The sequence below is a fragment of the Scleropages formosus genome, chromosome 5, assembly GCF_900964775.1.
Source record: "Scleropages formosus chromosome 5, fSclFor1.1, whole genome shotgun sequence".
NCBI classification, from domain to species: Eukaryota; Metazoa; Chordata; class Actinopteri; order Osteoglossiformes; family Osteoglossidae; genus Scleropages; species Scleropages formosus.
In genome coordinates this window covers 19,237,623-19,259,813 of record NC_041810.1, presented here as the reverse complement: position 1 = coordinate 19,259,813, position 22,191 = coordinate 19,237,623, and the positions used below count along the sequence as shown (strand labels likewise).

Sequence of the window (22,191 nt, the reverse complement as noted above, 5' to 3'; positions counted from 1 at the left end):
AAAAGTTTGCGTATCTCAAAAAAAAAAAACAGTAGGAAGGTGATCAGGAATTGTCTGTTCTGAGTTTTATGCACCTACTCATGCGATGAACATCGGTGCATATAGTGGAAGGAAACTAACTTTACTTAAGAATCACACGTTTGCAGCTGTCTCTCTTTCTCCTGATGTAATGCACAGGTTATATTTCTCTGAAATCTACGTCGCTTTGGAGAAAAGCATCTGCTACATGAATAAATGTAAATGTAAATAGCCAAATGGGCTGGAAGAAAAGGCAGAAGATGTGACAGGAGGAGGGTTACAGGTCCTCCAAAGCTCAAAAACATTTCCAACCTCAAGAAGTCGAAACCGTTGGAGTTTCTCCAACATTTCTCAGCGCTAAAGTTTTGCGTTGGTTGCCTTCCACTTTTGGTTTTCCGTGGAGGGACCAGCTGATTTTGATCCAAATTTAAGTTTTATCACTAATGAAAACGGTCCAATTCTGTATTTGTGGACCCACAAAGGCCCCAGCGACACCTCAGACTGAAGGTGCGCTAAAAAGAGGAACATGTTCTTTTTGTGTTGATGCAGAGTGGGGTGAGAAAAGAGGTTTCCACCTTTGGGAAACTGCAGCAAATTTAGAGCATGTAAAATAGCGAGAACAAACCCAACTGAGGCCATGAATTCATCAACAGGCCCCAATGGAGCAGCACCTGCTACTCGAAGGGCTGCCATGGTGCTGGGTGGGTGCGCTGATCGAGAGCAAGGAAGACAAACAATGGTGTGGACCTCCAGTTGGGTCTCCTCTAGGTTGCAGGAATCTCTCTCACAGCACAGTTCCTACCAGCCAAGCCCAAAGAACACAAACTCGTGGACCCAAAATATCATGAGTAAACACTTTTAACATAAAACGCCACCAACTTCTATACAACCCAAACTTTGTGCAAACATTAATAATTACCATACTTTATTACCTCTAAATACTGCATTAGAGATTTGAAATGAGAAAAAAAAGTGTTTTAAATATAACACAACAGAAGATGCAACTGGTAGCACAGTGGTCATTGTTACTACCTTTAGACCCAAAGGGTGTAGGTTCAACTCCCACCTCCAGGTGTAGTACCACTGAGCAAGGTGTTTATCCTAAATCACTCTCATAAAATTACCCAGTTGTATAAATCACTACAGATGTTTAAATGGGTTGCTTTGGAGAAAAGAATCAGGTAAACACAGTATCCTCAACATACTCTGAAAAAAGCCACTACAGTTGCGTACATATTGACATTCCAAGTTTTACCTCTTGTTTAGTATGTGAATTCATTTTTCAGTGTAGTTACAGCGCATCCTGCTGGGAATGACTTACATATTCAAATGTGTGTTAAAACTAAATGTGCCTTTGTTACTGCGATGTACCATAGGATCACAATGCCTGTGACGTGTGTAGATATGCGTTTAACACTGACTGGCGTCAGTTATGAATGACTACAAACAGGACTATTTGTCTCTTGAATGGGTGGGTGGGTATTACATGGGTGCGTCCACTGATTTATTGCTGGAACTGTTTCTCTTCTAAATGTTTCCTCCCAAGAGGCCAAGAGTGTGTGGTCTTTTGTTCTGTTTCCTCTTTCCTGCACTGGAGGGGCTACTGGGGGCCTTTTTGTGTTTCAAACTTAACACATTTCACACACATGTACTGTACACAGTCACAGCTGATTTGGTATTATGATTTCCTTAATCTATTTGCACACCTTGATTCAAATACCACACACACACACACACACACACACACACACACACACATACACACACACATACACACACACACTTTCAGAACCACTTGTCCCATATGGGTCACAGGGAACCGGAGCCTAACCCAGCAACACAGGGCATAAGGCCAGAGGGGGAGGGGACACACCCAGGACGGGACGCCAGTCCACCGCAAGGCACCCCAAGTGGGACTTGAACCCCAGACCCCCTGGAGAGCAGGACTGTGGTCCAACCCACTGCGCCACCGCGCCACCCAATTCGAATACCATACTGTATCAAAATTAACTCTTTGTTGTAATGCCTCTAGACTCCTGTTGCTGCAAGAATTCACTGGGGGGCACTGCTCATCCCACATTGCAGAAAGTGACGTGTTTTTAGTACATCTATCACTATTTATTTACTCAAAAAATTCTTTAATAAAGGGACTCATATAAAATCCTATTGGTGGAAATGACCTGTATTACCCTGGTCACAATCAAAACACTGTACTTGACACATATGTGCCCCTCCCACTTTTGAACATGACTTTGGGCATTAGAACATTGTAGGATGTATAGAAGCATTACAGGCATCACAGGGAATGATAGTTAACCTCTCCTAGTTGTATGACTTTACTCGAGCAGAATAGTACTATCATGGTACTGTGAAGGGCAACTAATTCTAATGATCTGTTCTCTATAGTTGTGTTTTACAGGTAAAGTTATGTAATGGGGTCTAGAGAGCAGTGCCCATGTACAGCCACTAACACAGAGACGTCTCTGAGGCCAGACATTATGGTGCTGTCAGAAGCTTCTAATGAAGTCATTAGGGGGAGCTTAGAGTGCCTTGGAAAAAAGGGATAGAAGAGGGTTAGGGTTAGTGTTAGGTTTGGGGTTGCTCAATTTGGCACACTGTGAACTGACGGAGCAACACTGCTCAGAAGGCTGGAAGGAATCTAAAGTATGGACTGGTATCACAGGCAGCCAGAAGGGTGTGGGTATGGAAATTGTTACATTTACATTTATTCATTTCGCTGATTCCTTTCTCCAAAGAGACTGAGAGTATTAGGCTGCCTACAATTATACACCCAGTCATACTGCTGGGTAATTTTTACCGGAGCAATTGACGATAAGTATCTTGCTCAAGGGTACTACATCTAGAGGTGAGATTGGAACCTGCAAATTTTGGGTCCAAAGCTAGCAGCTCTAATCACTGCGCTACCAGCTTTTCCAAGCATTCTTAATCACGAATTACATAAATATTAATTAATTAAATATGGAATGGAATTAGCAAATATTATCTCTCACAGGCCTGAGCATTCATGCCTTATGTGATGAATGCATTTTGGGGTGTCGCTCATAATTTTAATAGGATGTCTTTGCTCGGAGAGAATTAGAAGGGGGGCTCAGACCATGTCATGTCTGTTCACTTGCTATATTCATATGCGTTTGAATGTCATGCCTGAAATAACTCGAGACCACAGCCTCAGAGGGTAGTTGTGATCAAAACCCCATAAATGACCATAAAAATGAATTCTTCACGATAAGTTTAAGCCAGTGTGTCAGTACACACAATGCACTCCTATCTAGTGAGATCAGTACGCAGTTGATACGGAGCCCATTACCGCCCCCCCAGCACTGGCACTGTTTCAGAACTCTGTGGCCCAGTTCGTTGTATTCATTCCTAAACACTAACAGGCCACCCATTCACAAGTTCCCGTCCAGCAAAGAGAATAACAACCCCACAGCGGTTTACCAGTCAGAATACTCACGCGCATCAGCTCCAAACCGTGTGAACGCAGTAACGGGAGTGGTAATGGGGCCGAAAGCAACCCAGTGTCCACTGGTACTCTGTGAATTGCAAAAATTCTGGTAGTTCTAGGGTTAACTGTACATACATGCTTATAAAGTGCATGCAGCTGTGGAAATACAGTACAAATTTGTTGTACAGTATATATTTGTGGACACATACAAATATAAATTCATACAAATATTAGCGCTTCATGGTGGAACAATGCAGTAAGTCAAGATGAAACTTTTCAAAACTGCATGTTTATTAAATGGTCCGTAGAACAGAATAACTTAAAAAACAGTAAAATAACTCTAACTTCATACAACATTAAAAGGAAACGATTAAGGAAAAGCCTAGAGTAGGTTGTATATACACAGTGCTGCCTGAAAGTATATGAGCTCTTTGTGTGCCTCAGTTTTACCACAAAATGGTTATTTAATGAGAATCAGCGTTTCTCATGTGACACAATAGGTGTGTAATGAGCAATTCCATGTGTTGTTTTACAGGGAATAATGTGTATAGGAGAAACACACAAGTAGTGCAGCTGTAAAAATAAGTGAAGTACAAGTTGTATTGGTTACACCAAGTAGATAAGTAGAATCAGGGTGTAAATTATAATCAGTTATTAGTGTTACATGTTAGTAGCACTGGAGCTTTCCACATATAATGTTTTTTTTTTTTTATTATTATTAAGAGTCAGACATTCAAAAAGGAACAAACACACAGTGGTGTTGTGTCTTTCCTGTGCAAGAGGTAAGAAACACAAAACCGTTGGTCACCACACCCTTTCTGTCAGTTCAGTGTATATCCTACAGGAGCCAGCCAGCTCTGAGAGATTAAACCTCAAAAAATTCAGTAAAGGTTGAGAGCTCAGTAACTAAAAATGTCCTCCACCACAGCGAACGAAATATGTGGGAATTAACACCATAAACATATTAATTCTAATCTTTTTCGCTGCATGTAAACTATTACCAGCCTTCGCTGCCAAGCCGCTTTCCACCCCAATAATGCGAAAAGTGCTGGGTTAAAAACATCATCTGAAATTTCACTTTTAAGCTGCTCATTCAATGTACAATGAGGTCAGCAGAACTCATGAGCAAGTGGGCCAAGTTCTGCGCTGTGGGAAGAGACATCATTACAGCCCGACGACACAATGAGCCAAGGTTCCCCGAAACGATAATTAAGGTCAAGTAGAGACAACCAGGCTAGGAATACAGGCTGCCCGTAATGACGAGAACACCTACACAGCACTACAATTCAAGATATCATCATTATTATTATTATCATCATCATTATTATTATGGGAAAAGATGGGCAATACTCACATATTAGACACTGAAATTCAAAACTGATATAACAGACCCAGCCTTATGTTCAGGGCTAATATCCAAGAACAAACCAAGATGTCATGAAGGATGAATAACACTGACTTATTTACATTAAAATAGTAAATTTAGCTGATGCTTTTCTCCAAAATGACTTACAATTATTTACCCACTTATACAGCTGGGTAACTTTACTGGAGCAGTTAAGTACCTTGCTGAAGGTAGTACAGCTGGAAGTGAGATTCAAACCTGCAACCTTTGGACTCAACAGGCAGGAGCTCAAACCAGTACACTAAGTTAACTTTATGTATAATGTAGCTGTTAAAAAATTATTAAAATAATTTACTTTATTGGGGATGTTTTCACTTATTCCCTTGTACATTTATTATATGAAATAATGTAAAGCAACCCTTGAGTGGAGGATGAGAGGTCACCAGGGTTCAGGCAGGACACAGTAGTCTCCATGTTCACTGTCTACTGAGCAGAGAGCAGTACTCTTGTGGAAGAACACCGCCACCTGCAGTCTGTCGAGAGAACAGCATCTTAATATTTCACATTTAGATTTTCTAAAACTGGACTTTTTTTTGGTCTTGGTTTCTACTGTTCTGGACCTCACAGAGAGTATAGCAAGACCATAAATATATGTGAAAGTATTTTACTGTGTATCACTAGACCTTCACTGCCTGCACCGCAGTAAAAGTGTCTTCCTCCGTCTGCTCCGTTGCGGTGCCACTCCACGGAGGGTCATAATCGTGAAAGGGAAATGCACCTTCACTCATGTATGTGGCTTGTGATAATCCTGACTGACGACGGCTGTCCCGTTAACCTAACTATATTACTTGCGAGTGCCGACGTTTGATTTACGACGTCTTTGCGGACCGCTCCACGTGCTGAGGCCTACGACGACGTCATCGGTTGACCGCGCGACCGCAGTAACACACACATTTCAGAGCCGCTTGTCCCATACGGGGTCACGGGGAACCGGAGCCTACCCGGCAACACAGGGCGTAAGGCCGGAGGGGGAAGGGGACACACCCAGGACGGGACGCCAGTCCGCCGCAAGGCACCCCAAGCAGGATTCGAACCCCAGACGCACCGGAGAGCAGGACTGCGGTCCAACCCACTGCGCCACCGCACCCCCTGTAACAAGGAATCCTAACAAGATCTTATACCAACCCAATATTTAACGTAAGAAAAATGCAATACAAGTTGAATACCTGGCGTTGTAAATAGCTTTGGCCAAAAGTGTCAGCTAAATCAACTTCAGAAGAAGACACACAGAGCTGTACCGTCAGTACTGTACCTTCAGTGAACCGCCACAGGGGGACGCAGTTTCCGCCAAACGCCGTCCTATTACGTTTGTCCCTGCTGTCTCGCCGTACCGCCCAGTGTTCAGTCATGGCGGCCGCCGCGATGTGTTCAGTGGTGATGTCCTTAAGCCGAATAAATCAACGTCTAGGTGTTCTGACGCTAAACCCGGTGCACAAAGGAGCTGCGTATTCGAAAGGTATTTAATTAATAAGACGGCACGTGGGTCATGATTTTCGTCAGATGTTCTTTGGCTCGCTGACCTGAACGTGACACTCAGACTGAGACTCTGTCAGAGTCAGTCAGTGTCACAGTGGCTGGTAATTTTCACAATCAATGATATTTACCATACGAACTGGGGTGCTTTTATATTCATTTTAAGGCGTTTCTGTGAGAGGAAGAAGAGGAGGACCTCCGAGCAGTAGACCGAGGAGAGAAGTAAGAAAGAACCGAGTCCATTTGATTTGTTGTCTCTGGACCAGACACCGTTTGAGTATTATGATCGGTCATACTGTCTATATATAGTGTATACGTAAGGCGACAAAACGGGGGTGTGACGTCACATTCTCGTAGTATAGTATATGGGTTATATATATTATAATGTATATAAACCCTCCAGTTTTTAATCCAAATCAGTAAGATTTGACTGATGTACATGATGACATGATGTGTTCTCTGTCATATGGTTATTTTCATCTCACTGGTATTTATTAGTCACAATTTAGCCAAGATTGCTGTTCTGAAACAGTTCCAGGTCGTGTAATGGTGCCCCAATGACCATGAGCTGCTTTCCAGGCCGGACCACCGCGGTGGGAGAAGATGACCCCGGACCAGGATTGGACCGCTGTATACCCAACTGCAGCTGCTTTCAAGCCGAGCGCGGTGCCTCTGCCCATCCGCATGGGCTACCCAGTGGAGAGGGGTGTTCCGCCTGCCAAGGAGGGCAACCTGGAGCTCATAAAGGTCACATTTCAGTGTCATTGTTGTTCTTCTTCATTTGCTGACACCTTAAAATATGGAATTTGCCGTATTATTAACCATGTTATTATTGCAGTTAGATGAAAACAGTCCAGGATGAAAAACTGCGTGAGGCAACGTATACATGATCAGTTTAGGGCTCAACTAGATATAATAATTTAACAAAAGAAAGACAAGAACTTGTTTGAGAAGTTGAGAAAAAACTAGGATTAGGCCCTACAGTATCTTCGCTCCCTGTAGTAATGTCACAGGGCTTCAAGGAGTAAGAAGGAACAAAAGCAGTTTGAGTCTCATTTGTTTATGAAATGCATATTTTTAAGCTTGGATATTTCAGTGAAGGTTTTGTCTTTTTTTTCTTTTTAACTACAACCTTTGCCATCATTGAGATGTTACACAAATCCCAGATTATGTAACATATGAAGAATTCTCCTGTACCTTGTGTGACTTGTTCAGTATTGCTGCTTTGAGTTTCTCTGGATTGTCAATAACATCATTTGAACAAAAATGAATATTCTTTACAGATTCCAAATTTTTTGCATCTAACACCTGCCGCCATTAAGAAACACTGTGAAGCTTTAAGACGTAAGTATCACACGCAACATACAGTGGTTTAGTGCAAATTAATGAATGTTAATGTACTGCTTGATTGAAAAATATGGCACTGCTGGAAGGGATGTGCAATATTAATTTATCCCATGTTTTGTCTTGTTGTACCTGCTCTTGTAAGTTCATTAATTTTTCCATGTCTTTCAACATTTCTAATTGTCCTCTTTTGGCTAAATACTTTTATCAGAAATAGAACTGCTTTGCCTTAACTCAGTACATCGAGTGCTCTGTCTGCTTCACTAAGCTGATGGTTGATGCGGTACGACCATTGGCACGATGAGTTATGTTTCTCCTAGTGTTCTGCACCGAGTGGCCGTCAGCACTGGACTCAGATGCCCACTGTGAGGAGCACTTTCCCATCCAGCTGGAGAGCAGGGACTACGTGTTCGCAGGGCCCTCCCTGAGGAACCCTCAGGCCCGTGTGGTGACGCTCAGAGTGAGTCAGTGTCTGGTGAACCCTCCTCCTACATCCTAGAACACGCTGGGAGGTTTTGCTTTCCTGTTGGGAATAAATCCCTTATTGAAAGAGGTAGTTGTAATAAAAACTCGATGTCAGTGTTAAATTAAACTGGACAAAGCACATACAGAAAGAGGTCCTGGAGTGATTATGGAGATGGATTAATGTGTCTGTAGAATGCTCATGATCATATTGAAGCTGGAATGAGTGTTTAAATGTAAAACCCTGGTTATTTAGGACTGTGACACTGTGGGGTCAGGGTTATGACCCCGTTGCAGGCTCTCTACTTCTTATTAATCCTTCCAGATTAGTCATAGTCCTGGGTGTGATAGCAGAAGAGACATTTACAGTAAATGACACATTGCTGGGCTGACTAGAGCAGAACTGCACACCTTCAGTACCTGAGCTGTGATTCAAACAGTAATTTCCCCAGTTCCATATTACGGGAGCCTGGGATCAGTGTGTGTGACTAACTGGGTGTATATGCATCAAATATTAAACAAAAAAACAAGGTATGTAAGGCTAAGGTAAGAATTTCCAAAAGCAAAATGCTTCCATCACTGCGTTTATTGTTGTTCATCGGTTCAAAATAGCTTGAAAATCAGAACCAGAATTGAACGCCCGTCATCCAGACAGCTGGTTTTAATAGCACCACTGTTTTTTAATAAGAATGTTTTATGCATAAATTGCACTGCAGTTTCTGAGAAGCATCAGTGCAGAGTTAGAAATGGTAGCAAAGACTGATGGTGTTCATAGCTCGGGTTGTTGATTCAGATGTTCAAGTGTTCATCGAGCCTGGCATTCGGATTGCAAACGTTTCATCGCTGGTCGAGGTGACGATATCAGTGCATAGTGCGCATTAAGCACTGATAATGTCACCTCCACTGGTGGTGAAACATTTGCAGTCTGAATGGCAAGCTCAGCGAACAACCCAGTGAGTGCAAAGTTTCAATATTAATCATATTTTAGCTTGTCTCCGCCAGCAATCGAGTGATGTCGTGTTTGGATTTCTTTTACATTAGTGACATTTGTGCTTCTGTGACCGCAGGTGAAGCTGTCCAGCCTGAACTTGGATGATCATGCACGGAAGAAGATGATCAAGCTTGTGGGAGAGCGGTATTGCAAGAAGAGCGACACGCTGACCCTCACGGCTGACAGGTACGATGCCTGCTAATAGAAAATTTAAACGCAGTACTTTCACATGATTGTTTGCTGTGCTGGTTTCTGTGTCTGTAACTTTGTATCGATCTTAATCTAGGTGGATCAGTTATTTTATTAATTATGTTTTACGAAGAATAAAAATTTACTTTAATGAACACTGGATCGTTCATTTTGTAAAATACATCTTTGGTTTTTCCAGAAGTACAGACCCGTGATCAGAAAATACTTTTCATGGGAATTATAAATCTTAAAATGTGCCATATTCATTGCACATTTACATTTATTCATTTAGCAGATGCTTTTCTCCAAAGCGACGTACATCTCATAGAAAATACAATGTGTGCATTATATTAGCAGAAAGAGAGACATAGATGCAAACGCGTGATTCTTAAATGCAGTTAGTTTGTTTCCACTATATCAACCAGTGTACATCACACAAGTAGCTGCATAAAACTTTATTCAAATATCAACAATTCCTAATTGCCTTCTAGTAATTTTTTTAAAAAATATATAAACATTTATAATCCAGCTGGAATAAAAGCATAGTTTCCCCAGGACCAGAGTTCTGCAATACTTCTTAGGTACAATGAAACCTGTACCCATTATTGTTCAAAATGTCTGCACATAAGAGAAATGAGCATTCAGTTCATCATCATCATCGTTCCTCTTCAAGGTGTCCGCTGAGAAAGCAGAATAAAGACTACGCATTCTACCTCCTCACAGTTTTATACCATGAGTCATGGGTGAGTCATCATTTTTATGTCTTTTGTGGGCAGCTTTTATCATGGACATGGCATTTAAGGACTCATCAGTTGGTTTTTGTTTGGTTTATATGTGTGTACTATGGTGTATCTCACAACAGTAGGAACATAGTGTGATAGTCTGAATTTGAGTAAGTTTCCACAAAAGCCTGAGTTCTGCAGACTTTCCAGTCCTACAGTTAAGTGTCACTGAGAGTGTCTGGATTTTACGTGTCCCTTTATTGCCCCTCTACCTGCCCCCAGGTGGGTGCCTCATGTCACCTGAAAGGTTATAGTTTTTGTAATAGCTCTGAGCAGTTTTTTTTTTTTTTCTGTGTTCACTTTGTTAAACTCTTTGACACCTGATCGAGTAAGGACAACCCTTTCCAGAGAGGGGTAGGGTGTGCAGTGAGGGTCTGCTGCTCCAAGAGGGGTAGTATTTTTTTTCTTACTTTTCAGCAAATCCATCAATATTTCAGTAAGTTACAAGAATGATAAAAGCTCCCTTGCCTTTTGGATGGGAGTCTTTTTTTTTGTTTTCCTTTCCTCGGTTGCCAGCTGGCTTCCTATATAGCTTTACTAGATAGGATAGTTCTTAGTTATTATATATTTCTATTGAAATATATATTATATTTGTATTTTATAGATATATTTATCTATAGGCTAATTTATATCTGCAATGTCTCTTGATTCTTTGTTCAGTGCACTGTGTGAGAAGAGCCCTCTATAAAATTATAAATTGGATTGACTATTTTATTAGTATATAAATATGTGTCTTATTAAAGTTCCAATTCTGATGTTCTGAATTTTTCAATAACTCCTTATGTCATAAAGACCATAATTTATAGAGTTACATTGGTATTTAACAAGGCTACCCATAGGGACGTTTCCCAAGCAACGTCGTTTCCCTGCCACGGACAGGGTATTACTCCAGGCCCCTGGGTCTCTGGCAAGGTAGAGTGTGGTGGGAAAGAGTCTTGTTGGCGGTTGTGTCGGCATCATTTGCATGAGAAGCTGGTGGGTTCAGCTCACACGCTGCTGTATACCGCCAAAGGAGCCATTGTTCAGTGCGGGAGCGATGCTATCTATACTACAGTCTGTGAGACTGCCTCTCAGCTCACTGGGGCCCCCGTGGCCCCTCCAGGCCCCACAGCTGTGATCACTCAGCTTTAGCTGGAGGGGAAGGTAGTGCTTGACCGTAACTTGGCACTTCGTCATCACTGCATTAGAGGACAAACTGCCACATTTATGTTACCACATCATCACTTAAAACACAATATTTGCAGAGTAAAAGGCTGTTTGAATATTTATAATAATTTAGGAACTCCTCTGCCAACTTTCCTTTTTCGAACCTGTAGCTGCAGGCTGTGTTGATAGGGCTACTTTGTCTTTGCGCGCTGTCTAGTATTGGAGGGTACTTAGATTTCCCCCCCGTTGCATTATTATTTTCTCTGCATGACTTAGTTTTCATTTTGTTTTATTTACTCTATATTATTCACTGTGTCGTATTTGTTGATGTCTTTTGTTTTTACTCCATTGTATTTGGAATTGTATGTCTTCCCTTTTTTGTCCTCCGTGGAAATTTTGGAATAGCAAGCTCCTTCGTAGGTGGTCTGTTTTATATTTTAGGCAGTTCAGGAGAGTTTAGGTACATACAGGGCACAGGGGACACTGGAGATTTTAATCAGTTTTTTAAGCTTATTTGTGCCTCCATATTGAGAACTTCACAAAGAACCTTGAACAGGCTGAAAAAGACAATTGCAACAATAGGTAGGTTTTACTAGTTTATTATTTTAGTCATATCTCAGCGCATGTGCCTAATTGGTGGTGCTCGTTGAAAATGTGACTTTCCAAGGTTTCAGTGAAGACTCATTCTGTAATAACGCCGTCGCTTGTCTCTGTGCTGAAGGATGTTATCTGTCCCTGGTCGCCTGTACAGGTCACCAGTAGGTGGGATAATCCCTTCTCCGGCCCTCGTATGAAAGACTGCTTGAGGGGCTTCTGGTGGGAAGGATATCAGGGACCCGTAGATGTAATGATGGTCATTAGCCCCACTGGTGGAACCACAGGAAGTGGAAGGTGGTGCACAGTGGGCCCTTTGTTAACGGGGAAGGTGACATGAGCAGGACAGACTGAAGGGAGACGGTGTGTGAAGGCAGCACGTGGAGCACACTGGAGAAACTCTAGCTCTTCACACGAGGCAGGATGGGCTGCTCTCCATACTTCCTGTGCAGTGCAGTCGCACCATGTCATGTCATGTGCTTTCATGGTAGTCACACCCATAAAAAAGTGAGTTACCTACAAATCCTCGATTTACGACATGTGTGACTTGTATTATTCTCTCGAGGTTTTGGTAACGTTTAACGTCTGCTCCATCTCCTGTATAATAACATCAGCTGTCTGCAATGCCGCAAGGCACCATATCGTTCTCTTGTTTACAAAACTTTTTTCATTTGCAGTTCCCTTAGTTACATTTTAAAATAGCTAGCAAGCAAAAAAAAGTGTTCTGGTGGTGCTGAAAAGAATGCAATAGATTTTTAGAAAAGAAAGTAAAAATAATAGTGCAGCATGAAAATATAGTTCTAATACTGTACTGTATATACATTATTCTACTAGTATTGTTTTAGCGTGAATAATTTGTGAAATTGTGAAAAAATATAACAAAGTCCTATTACAGACTGTAGCATTCATATGCATCTTTATAGTTTATGTAAAGTAGGGGGATTTGCAATTTACAGCTGAGCGATGGGGACAGAAGCCAAGGACCAGCTGTATTTTATACCACGGTCATCACAATGAAAGGAAACATTTATCTGTGAACCTTTTAAGGTAGTTGTTCTGAGAATAAAGTCAACCTTGTCATGAGCGTTCTTGATCTGTCCAGAAAACGGAGGCTTGGGAGCAGGAGAAAACCGTGGAGGACATGGAGGAGTACAGCTGGGAGGACAGCCCTTCCCAGAGGAATGTTCTGGACACCCTGCTGCGCATGCGGACACTTGGGGACAGTGCGGACGCAGCAGTGGACACAGACTCAGTGCGAAAGGAGCTGCTGGCCTCCTCTGAAGTACAGGAGTACGCGGCTAGCGTGAGCCGGCTGAAGAACGAGGGCGAGAGCGAGAGCAGCGTGCTGCAGTACAGGGAGGCTGTCAAGAAAGTCCTGCGCCTCTGAGGGACACAGACCAGACTCAGCGAGCTCACGGACTGTGATGGAGTCATTGGCGACTGAATCCATTCATATTTTTGAGAGCGACATGGTGCCCCTTCATTTTTGGTCAAATAAAATATTTTACCTGGTTCCTCTTTTTTTTTTTTTTAAACATATTTTCAGGGTCTTGTTTGACACATTTATTGTGCATTTCTCCAGGATTTTGACATGTCTCTTCCTGACAGATGTAAGCATGCCAGCAATATGTCCCCGTGTCCAGCAATTAAAGAGCTTTTATTTTGCACCTTGGCAGATTCAAAAGTCTTGAACAATGTTCTTTTTGTTCTGTTTTCTGTTCTTTATATCTTTTGTGGATTTTAGTGGCTCAGGTTTCTTCTTGCATGACTACTGTAATCGGTTAAGACTGTTACCATCTCAGAGTTACAGGTTTGAATCTTCACTCTTGTTGTAGTACCTTTGATCATGGTATTTACCCTGAATTGCAAGAACAAAAATACCTTGGTATATAAATAAATGGGTACATCATGCATTCCAAGTTGATTTGGACAAAGGTATTGCCTTTATAGTGGTAAAGGTAAGTCAGAGATGACACTCACACCCTCTGATTTCCAACTTCCTGAAGAAAGGATGCATTCAGCAGCGATGTGAGTAAAATACCAGGACATTCAGTGCACTTGTTTTGGACGGACTGCAGAAATCTGAGTCCTGGGGCCTGTTGGAACCTTCTAAGAGCAATGGTATGTTAGGCCTGACCTGCCTAGCAACTCCAAACTGACACCAAAGGGCATTCAGCGCCTCATCTCTAGAACACATCGCTGCCTCTCTTCATCAGTGCCTTACGTTTACATTTTTTGTCACGTTTCGCAGTTTACGAAGTTAAGACCAGTCAAAGGGTGTTTGTTATTCCAAGTAATCCACAGTGGCTGATACACCCATTGCTCACATAACACAGTTAATCTCTTTTATGAAATTGCACTGTTTGGCAACTTCTTGTTGTGAGGAGAGGAGTTACTAATATTTATCAAAAAAAAAAAGCCCCAATCTCAAAATAATAACACCAACATATATTTTTAACAAAATTGTTTCTGAATAATACTGAATGTCTGCTGTATGAAAACAACTTCCCAAAACAAAAAAAGGCCTGAATTTCTGAACCATTTAATGGAAGCAATATAATAACTACAGCACTTTTATCATGTCCCCAGAATATTTTTCTTTAATTTGTCCAGCATGAGTTTTACAAGGAAACTAATAAATTTGAAAAAATGTTATCACTTTTCCTGAAGCAATCAGTAAATAAATATGATCAGATTGAATGATGCAAGTTACCTTAAAAACTTAAGTTTGACTCGATAAAAAAAAACAAGGCTAACCTAAGAAAACCTTTTCAAGCTGTTGTAAATGGTGAGAAATATGTTTATCTTTAGGTTTTTCAGCCTCCATGCTTCAAATGTTAGTATTTATTGCTACGCCATCCTCAGGGAGATTTATTCCAAAGGAAAAAGAAACTATTTAGATCATGCTGACTGTTTAACGTTTAAAAATTATGACACTATAACACTGCAGTCTGTTGTAAGTAATAAAGCAGCAGTTTCATTTTGATCAAAACTTAATTAAAGCAGTTGTTCTGGTAGCAAAGCCTGAAGCCAGGAGAGTTGAAAGCTCTGCTTCTATAAAAGTCTATTGAACAGCAGTTCATTCCAGCTGCAGTCTCAGAATAAAAAAGATGAATGTATACATTATTTAGTGAAATCAAACGTGATGTCTTATTAGCAGAACAACCATTAAAGTGCCCAAACTTATTTTCCAGAATTTTTCAAATGTTTTTTGTTGCGGGTGGGGGTATTCTCTCCCCATTTTGTGTAAACTATTACACAACGGATGAAAACATCCCTTCTAGGCCAAAAGTTGCAGCGCTGGCACAGGCCTGGGTCCCTATCCATAAACACACATTTTTTACATTCGTTGTGATGGACCACCATGCCCCCAAGCCTGGTCAAAAATTTTCTTTAACAATCACATACTTGACGAGTCGCATGGATCCCCTCTTCTTTCCCCAGGATGTCCTGTAGAGGCCCTTCCTCTTGTCCCTCCAGCTGAAGGCAAGCAGCACACTGCAGCAACAACCCAAAAGTATGGCAGCGCTCACCACCACAGGAACCAGCAGGGCTTTAGCTGCTCCATACCAGTTTGGAGTCTCCGGGGCAGGCTTTACTCCATTGCCCTCACTGTCTCCAGCAGTGTGGTTCCTGTTCGCGTAGCCCTTGGTATCGTTGGGGTGTTGCTTCCCGCTATCGATGTTGGCTGGACCAATGGGGAAGGAATGGGGTCGGGTGCTCACAGGAGTAGCAGTGATGAGATGCAAGGATGGTGCATGATAGCCTGGGGTATTTGAGGACTGACTGCGGGTGGTAAGCTGATCAGCGGGTCTGCTGGTGGAGCGGCCGAGGGATGTTGTGGAAGTGGTGGAGATAGATCGGTCTCTTGTAAATGGAGTTGATGATGTGATGGAAGCGGAGCTGGTAACGACAGGCGGGACTGTGATGGTGGTGGAGGAAAAACGAGCTGTAATGGATGACGATATGCTAGTATCAGTGGAGCTAATAGCATCTTCGGTATGTGTGCCTACTTGGGAGCCGGAGCTGGCTATGATGGGTCTCGGTGTAAGGGTTTGGGCAGAGATGGCTGCTTTGAGGAAGGCTGTATGTGTGATGTAGGCAGAGCTGGCTGGAGTAGTTGAGGTTATATGAAATGGGTATGCAGAGCTAGTTGATTCGCGTAAAGATGTAGGGTTGATGAAGGTAGAGCTGGCAGCAGTGGTTGAGGTTGTAGAGGTGGTGAAGGTAGCACTGGCTGCAGTGGTTGAGCTTGGAGGAACTGGGTAGGTAGGGCTGGTTGCTTTGAGTGAGGCTGTAGGGGTGATGATGGTGGAAGTGACTCTAGTGGGTGAGGTCGTAGTGGTTCTATAGATGAAGCGAAGTGTAGTATGTGAAACCGCAGAAGGGATGTGGGTGGAACCAGATATGGTAGGAAGTGGTTTTGTGATGATGGGTATTACAGCATCAGATTGGGATTTAGGAGTACTTTGGGTAGAGCTGCCAGACCGAGATAGAGGTGGGTGAGTATCCGAGGTGGAGCTGACCAAATTTTTTCCAGGCTTAGGAGAAGATGACGGGGTCCGGGGCAGAACAGGAGGCATGGGCAGGCGGTTGAAGTGACGTTTGTCTGAGACGTGAACCTCTGATGAGTTGAGCCTGGATGAGAGCTGAGGCCATGCACGCACAGTGGAGAAGTACTTCCCAAAGACGAGTAAGTCAGGGTCTGCACCTGGAAGGCAACGTTGAGGTTACTACAACAACAACCAAACATTACGTTTTTAACAAATTTCAAGCACCAGCTACATTTATTGAACTCTTAAAGTGATGTTTGCTATCAAGTAGTGTGTGGTGAAGGGTTGCCCCCATACTGACGACATAACGCTGACCAGCATGTGGTGAAAGAACAAGACTGACCTGCTGTGATGTTGTAAAGGATGACATTTCCTCTGTGCTTCAGGATGCAGCTCTCCAGGGTAGGACAGTGGAGGTGGAAGCAGTTAACGCTCTCCTGGGCGGTGTCGTAGTGGAACACAGCCAAGTTACAGGAGACTACGGGTTAAAGGACAATGCCACATTTCTGTCACATCCCTGTATACTACCTCACTCTCTCCCTACTACTGATTCATATATAAAAAATATACAGGACAAAGAAAAACTGTGGGAGTAACTGATCTATACATGCACACTCTAAATAAATTGATTTCTTGGTTGAAAAAGTCTGTCACATTACAGATACTGAAGACATGAGACATTGCAGGATGTTGCAGGGACTTGGACCCCCAGAGGTTTATTTTTGTCCCCTTTTCACAGTGGGAGTTTTTTGTTTTCCTCTCCTCACTTGCCAGATTACTTTAACTGCTGCTACTCTGCATTGCATCTTTGCATAATATTTTGTATCACAGCCCAGACTTTGTTCAGCGCACTGTGTCAGCACGGTGAGAGGAGCCTCTTTAAAAAAGAAAATGAACTGACCTGAATTGTTTTAGTATCTGTATATCTGTGTAATGTGTTAGGTGACACAACCTGTTTCCTCCATTACCCTTTATCTTAACTCAAATCCTTGTCAGGGGTCTAACAATTTTCCAAGAACTGTGGGTCCCAGGAAATCCGCAGTAGCTATACACAAATGGAGGGATGGCACGTCCCCACTTATGCCTTGGGTCCCTAATGTAAGTTTACGCTTCATGCAACCAAATGTAGCAGCACTGTATGTGCACCTGTAACCAAGGGCAAAAGGTTGTTTATTATAACAAATCATAAAATAGAGGTATAAGAGAGCAGTAATTGTTTTGACTATCAACATTCTGGAAAATAAGTGTAATAAATGACTGTAACAGAGCCTGTTGTCAGTAGATCCAGTCAAAGAAGGGGGAAATTATAGTGTCTGGTGTTATTCGCTCACACGGACCCATTTTTACTAGAAATGTTTCCGTAAGTGTGGTGAAAGTTCATTACAACTAAGCAATGTTTTTTGTGATAAGGTCGCGAGAAATTCAAGTTTTTATAACGTGAAGAGGGCTGAAAACTAGTTAGACTTAAGGCTTAAACTTAAAAGCCTTAAGCAATGATGTGTTTTTTGAGAGAAAGATGTGGTGAAAATATACTTCAACAATGTGCTTTTAATATTAAGTGTGGTGAAAATCCAGCAAAGACTGAGAACATTTTCCTTTGTTACCAAGTATCGCGAAAATTCGAAGTAGGTACTTACAAACATTCGGTTTTTATAATAATACAAGTGGTGAAAAAATGGAGTGTGATACTAACGTGTTCTAGAAGAAGGTTGAGAAAATCAAGTACGGGAATGTGTTCATATGAAACGTGAAGTCTCAGTCTGTACAAGTTAAAACTGTTTTTTATATAATGGGTGTTGAAAGGAACGCAGTAAGAATTTGTTTTGAAAATTCAGGATTCATGATGTGTTGTGAAAATTCGGTGTAGTTAATTATTGTGTATATATATATATTATATATATAATATATATAATAAGAAGAGTGCTTGAGGGTGGTGAAAATTCGAGCAGTACTTGAACAACCACGTCACGCGTACTGAAGATATCATAAGTTTTTAAGTTGAGAAACTTAAAAAAAAAAAAAAAACGTTGAACCTGGCTGAGGCAAAAATTCGGCGTATTTTAAAAAAAAAAATTTTAATCAGGTACACATAAAGAATGTGCGTATGAGACATTTACACGGGCTGTTTTATTGTGGTGAAAATTTCATATACTTAAAGAGTTCTCGAGACGAAGAAGTGGCGAAGACTCACAGTTGCGGCTCAGACAGCATGTCCTGCTGCACTTGACCGCCGAGTCCTCCTGGTAGGTGCGCAGCAGCTGCGCTCCGCGGCGCGCCGACGCGTCCACGTCGATGAGTAGCCCGGGGAAGCGGCGGATCCAGCAGTTCCTGTAGAAGGTCGTGGGCGAGCACGTCGCCTCGGCGCCGCACGCCACGCTCAGCACCAGCAGCAAGCGCCAAGTCGCGGTCATTTCGCGCGCGTGGCAATCAGATTGTGAGCGAAAGTGTCCCGAAATGCGCCATTTTTTGCACAGGTGTGTCCGGAGTGTCCAGGAGCGTCCGCAATGAACGCCTCACCTGCGGTGGACTGCGCTGAGGGGTGTCGTTCCCGAGGCGCGAGGGTCCCACATGGCGGAGCGCGTGTCCGTCTTGGCGGCGCACTCCCGGCTACGTTACCTGCAAATATGTGTCGCAGTCCAAAGGGCGACAGACCAGTAATAATACAGCACTGGTGGTATTGACTCACCATAGACCTATTTAATGCTGTAAAATGTGATGTAGAAATTAAATCTTATTTTATGTTTATAATGCTGTTCCCCTCTATAGCATGTTGTTGGTCAGGGCTCTCCTTTACACTCTGACTGAAAGTTTATGGTTCAAATCCCACCTCCTGCTGAACTGCCTTATCGAGGTCCTTACCCTGATAAGAATATTCTGTTGTGTAAAGGAGTAACTCATTGTAAATCACTTTGGACAAAAATGTCAGTGAACTGAAGGTTAATTGTTATTATTGTTATCATCAATAATATTAATGATAACAATAATATACTTAATTTATATAATACAAGAGGCTCTAATCTGAAAGTGATAGTGTTAAGATATGATTAACTGAAATATAATGAATAAATGAGTTACAGATTGAGAGAGGATATAACTAAGGAGCAGAACTTGCTACTGGAAGGATGTTGGTTTAAGTCCCCCAAAAAAATCCTGCTTTTATTAATTATTCCATCACTACAACTGTAAGCACTACATAATAAAATAATATTGGAGATGACTAAATATTGTAGATATTTGTCTCCTGTAGTCTCTATGAATGATGCAACCTTGACTGCTTATTTCCCATGGGAAATTGTTTTGTTTGTTTTTCTGACAACAGAACTGAATAGAGCTCAATCACAACACCAAGGACACAAAAACAGGGTGCTGGAAAAATGCTAAGTATTCACATACAGACGCATAATACAGAGCAAGTGCAGCATACAGTACTCAGCAGGTCTAGTCTGAATCATTGTGCCGTCCGTCCGAACCGCTCACCCCACACGGGGCACGGGGAACCGGAGCCTAACCCAGCACACAGGGCGTAGGGCTGGAGGGGGAAGGGACACACCCAGGACGGGACGCCAGTCTGCCACAAGGCACCCCAAGTGGGATTTAAACCCCAGACCCACCGAAGAGCAGGACCTGGACCAACCCACTGTGCCACCGCACCCCCTTCGAATCATTGTGCAGATCACATTTATTTTTCTAGCAGAAGAAAGTTAAACAAAAAACAACCTGTGTTGCACATCTTTGTCAGAAAAGATTTTGTTGTTTAACAAAAAATAAAGGAGGACATATTACACTTTTTTGTTAAAGGTTTTTTGAATACTGGAGGAATGCCATTCCAATACGCTCATATCCTATCATGTTGTCAGAATAAATATACCAACGTGCCCAGAGCAGCTTTACATTGAAAACACAGCAGAGATGTCCCCAGAAGTATCCCAGGAAGACCTTCTGCAGGCAGGTACACTGTGAATGAGGCAAGTTTTATTTATGGACAATTCGGGAGGAGCAGACGGGAAAATTGTTGACACAATTTCAAAGCCATTCATCACCATTAAAAGGCAGGTTCCAGGTATTTCTCCCATATTTCCCTTAATCCGTCCTGAGAACAGTTGCCAGTGTTTGTTAAATCAGCGTGTAGCATACAGGGCGTTTGTTATATCTGCTTTAAGTTTGACACTAAATCTGTATTGTTCTCTCAAAATGTCAAGATGCAACTGGTGATGTCATTGTACAGAATGTATAAGGTGTGGTGGCAGTGTAATGCTCAGTAGAGGGCAAAGTGATCAGAACTACTGCCCTTGGATTTGGTGGTTGCGGGTTCAAATTCTACCTCCTGTTGCAGAACCTTTTAACAAATCTCTTTATCTTCTTTCAGAATTGTATAGATGTGAAAAATATGCAATAGTGACTAGAGGAAATTTTCCCCAGTAGGTGCTATTCTGAATATAGAACTCTGAAAATGTAGTATAGCAGTCATTATAAATAACATATATAGTCTTTACATCTTGCACTCTTTATGTAGTACTTTACAAAGAACACAGTACAGCCAGTTTTAACTGAACATATATTTTCCTATCAACTGATGAGAGGCTCTTTCTCTTCCGTCAATTAAGCAGCGCGGTGACCCTGTGCGAAGGTCCACACAAAGAGACCTCTCTCTGCAGCGGACAGCGTACAGAACAGCACAGCTCTTTGTTCCCGCCAGCAGAGTTGTCCGTTTGCAGCCGACATTTGAGAAAGGATTACCATAACCGTAGCAGCCTGTACACTTTCAAGCGAGATTATGCAGCTCCTTTATTTCGGCCTCTTTCTCCAACGTCCCGGCCTGTTTCTCGGCTCCGGCCAAGAACCCCGGGCCTGCGTTCGCCTGCTGTGTGTCGGCGTGTTTCGGCACGGGTCACAGGCGCTCTCCTGCATTTCTCGCCACGCCTCCCTTCTCCACTCGGGCCCAGTCCAAGAAGGTACAAAACGCAGTATTTAGCAAGCACAGGGGCCCACTTCCAAGGGTCTACTGTTGGAATCGGTTCCCAGAGGGCCGTGCCAAACGGACCGAGAGTCGGCCGAAACACCCGGACTGACCCTGGGTCCCAGAACTGTGCCAGACGGTATCTCCTGGTTCTCCTGAAACACTTATTGAGATCATTGTCTCCAGGTCCAGCCTTAGCAACTGCGGGCCCCAAATGTGGTCCATTTTGGTGGGGCCTTATGGGCTTAGTTATTTCTCTTTGGGAATTAGGAATACACACACACACACACACACACACACACATTTTCAGAACCGCTTGTCCCATACGGGGTCACGGGGAACCGGAGCCTAACCCGGCAACTCAGGGCGTAAGGCCGGAGAATTAGGAATACATGCTATTCAATTGTATTAAAAACAAAACAACATTATTATTAATTAGCTTATGTTTTGATATAAAATATGTTAAAACTATATCACCTCTTCTGGAAGGTCTTCCATATTTTTTCCAAATCTGAAAGTGGGAACGTAAGGGACCCCCTATGGGTACGGGGCCCCGTTGGGTCAAACAGGTGCAGTTGACCTAAGGCCGGCCCTGATCATCTCTACCCCAGCGACCCAGGACTGTGTCCCTGATCCAGTATTACCGTAGTATGGGGTGTCCAATTAATGTTGTGAATGGGCCGCAAGTGGAGAAATCAAATCTTAAATGTCAACATTGGCAATTACACACACGCACACACACACACACACACACACACACACACACACACACTTTCTGAACTGCTTGTCCCATACAGGGTCACAGGGGACC

General features: G+C 42.6%; 2 protein-coding genes across 2 annotated transcripts; one reads left to right on the top strand and one right to left on the bottom strand.

The window, feature by feature from the left end:
- Positions 1-6,227: 6,227 nt before the first annotated feature.
- Positions 6,228-13,545, top strand: mrps35 (mitochondrial ribosomal protein S35). Its single transcript, XM_018755007.2, has 8 exons — positions 6,228-6,345; positions 6,529-6,584; positions 6,942-7,109; positions 7,646-7,706; positions 8,027-8,166; positions 9,236-9,345; positions 10,022-10,091; positions 12,973-13,545. The coding sequence occupies exons 1-8, from the start codon at positions 6,237-6,239 to the stop codon at positions 13,255-13,257; spliced, it is 999 nt and encodes a 332-aa protein (XP_018610523.2). The 5' UTR covers positions 6,228-6,236; the 3' UTR covers positions 13,258-13,545.
- Positions 13,546-14,606: 1,061 nt separating this feature from the next.
- mansc4 (MANSC domain containing 4) lies at positions 14,607-19,058 on the bottom strand. Its single transcript, XM_029252485.1, has 3 exons — positions 18,615-19,058; positions 16,767-16,901; positions 14,607-16,581 (listed from the first exon to the last, which is right to left on the bottom strand). The coding sequence occupies exons 1-3, from the start codon at positions 18,832-18,834 to the stop codon at positions 15,251-15,253; spliced, it is 1,686 nt and encodes a 561-aa protein (XP_029108318.1). The 5' UTR covers positions 18,835-19,058; the 3' UTR covers positions 14,607-15,250.
- Positions 19,059-22,191: the final 3,133 nt, after the last annotated feature.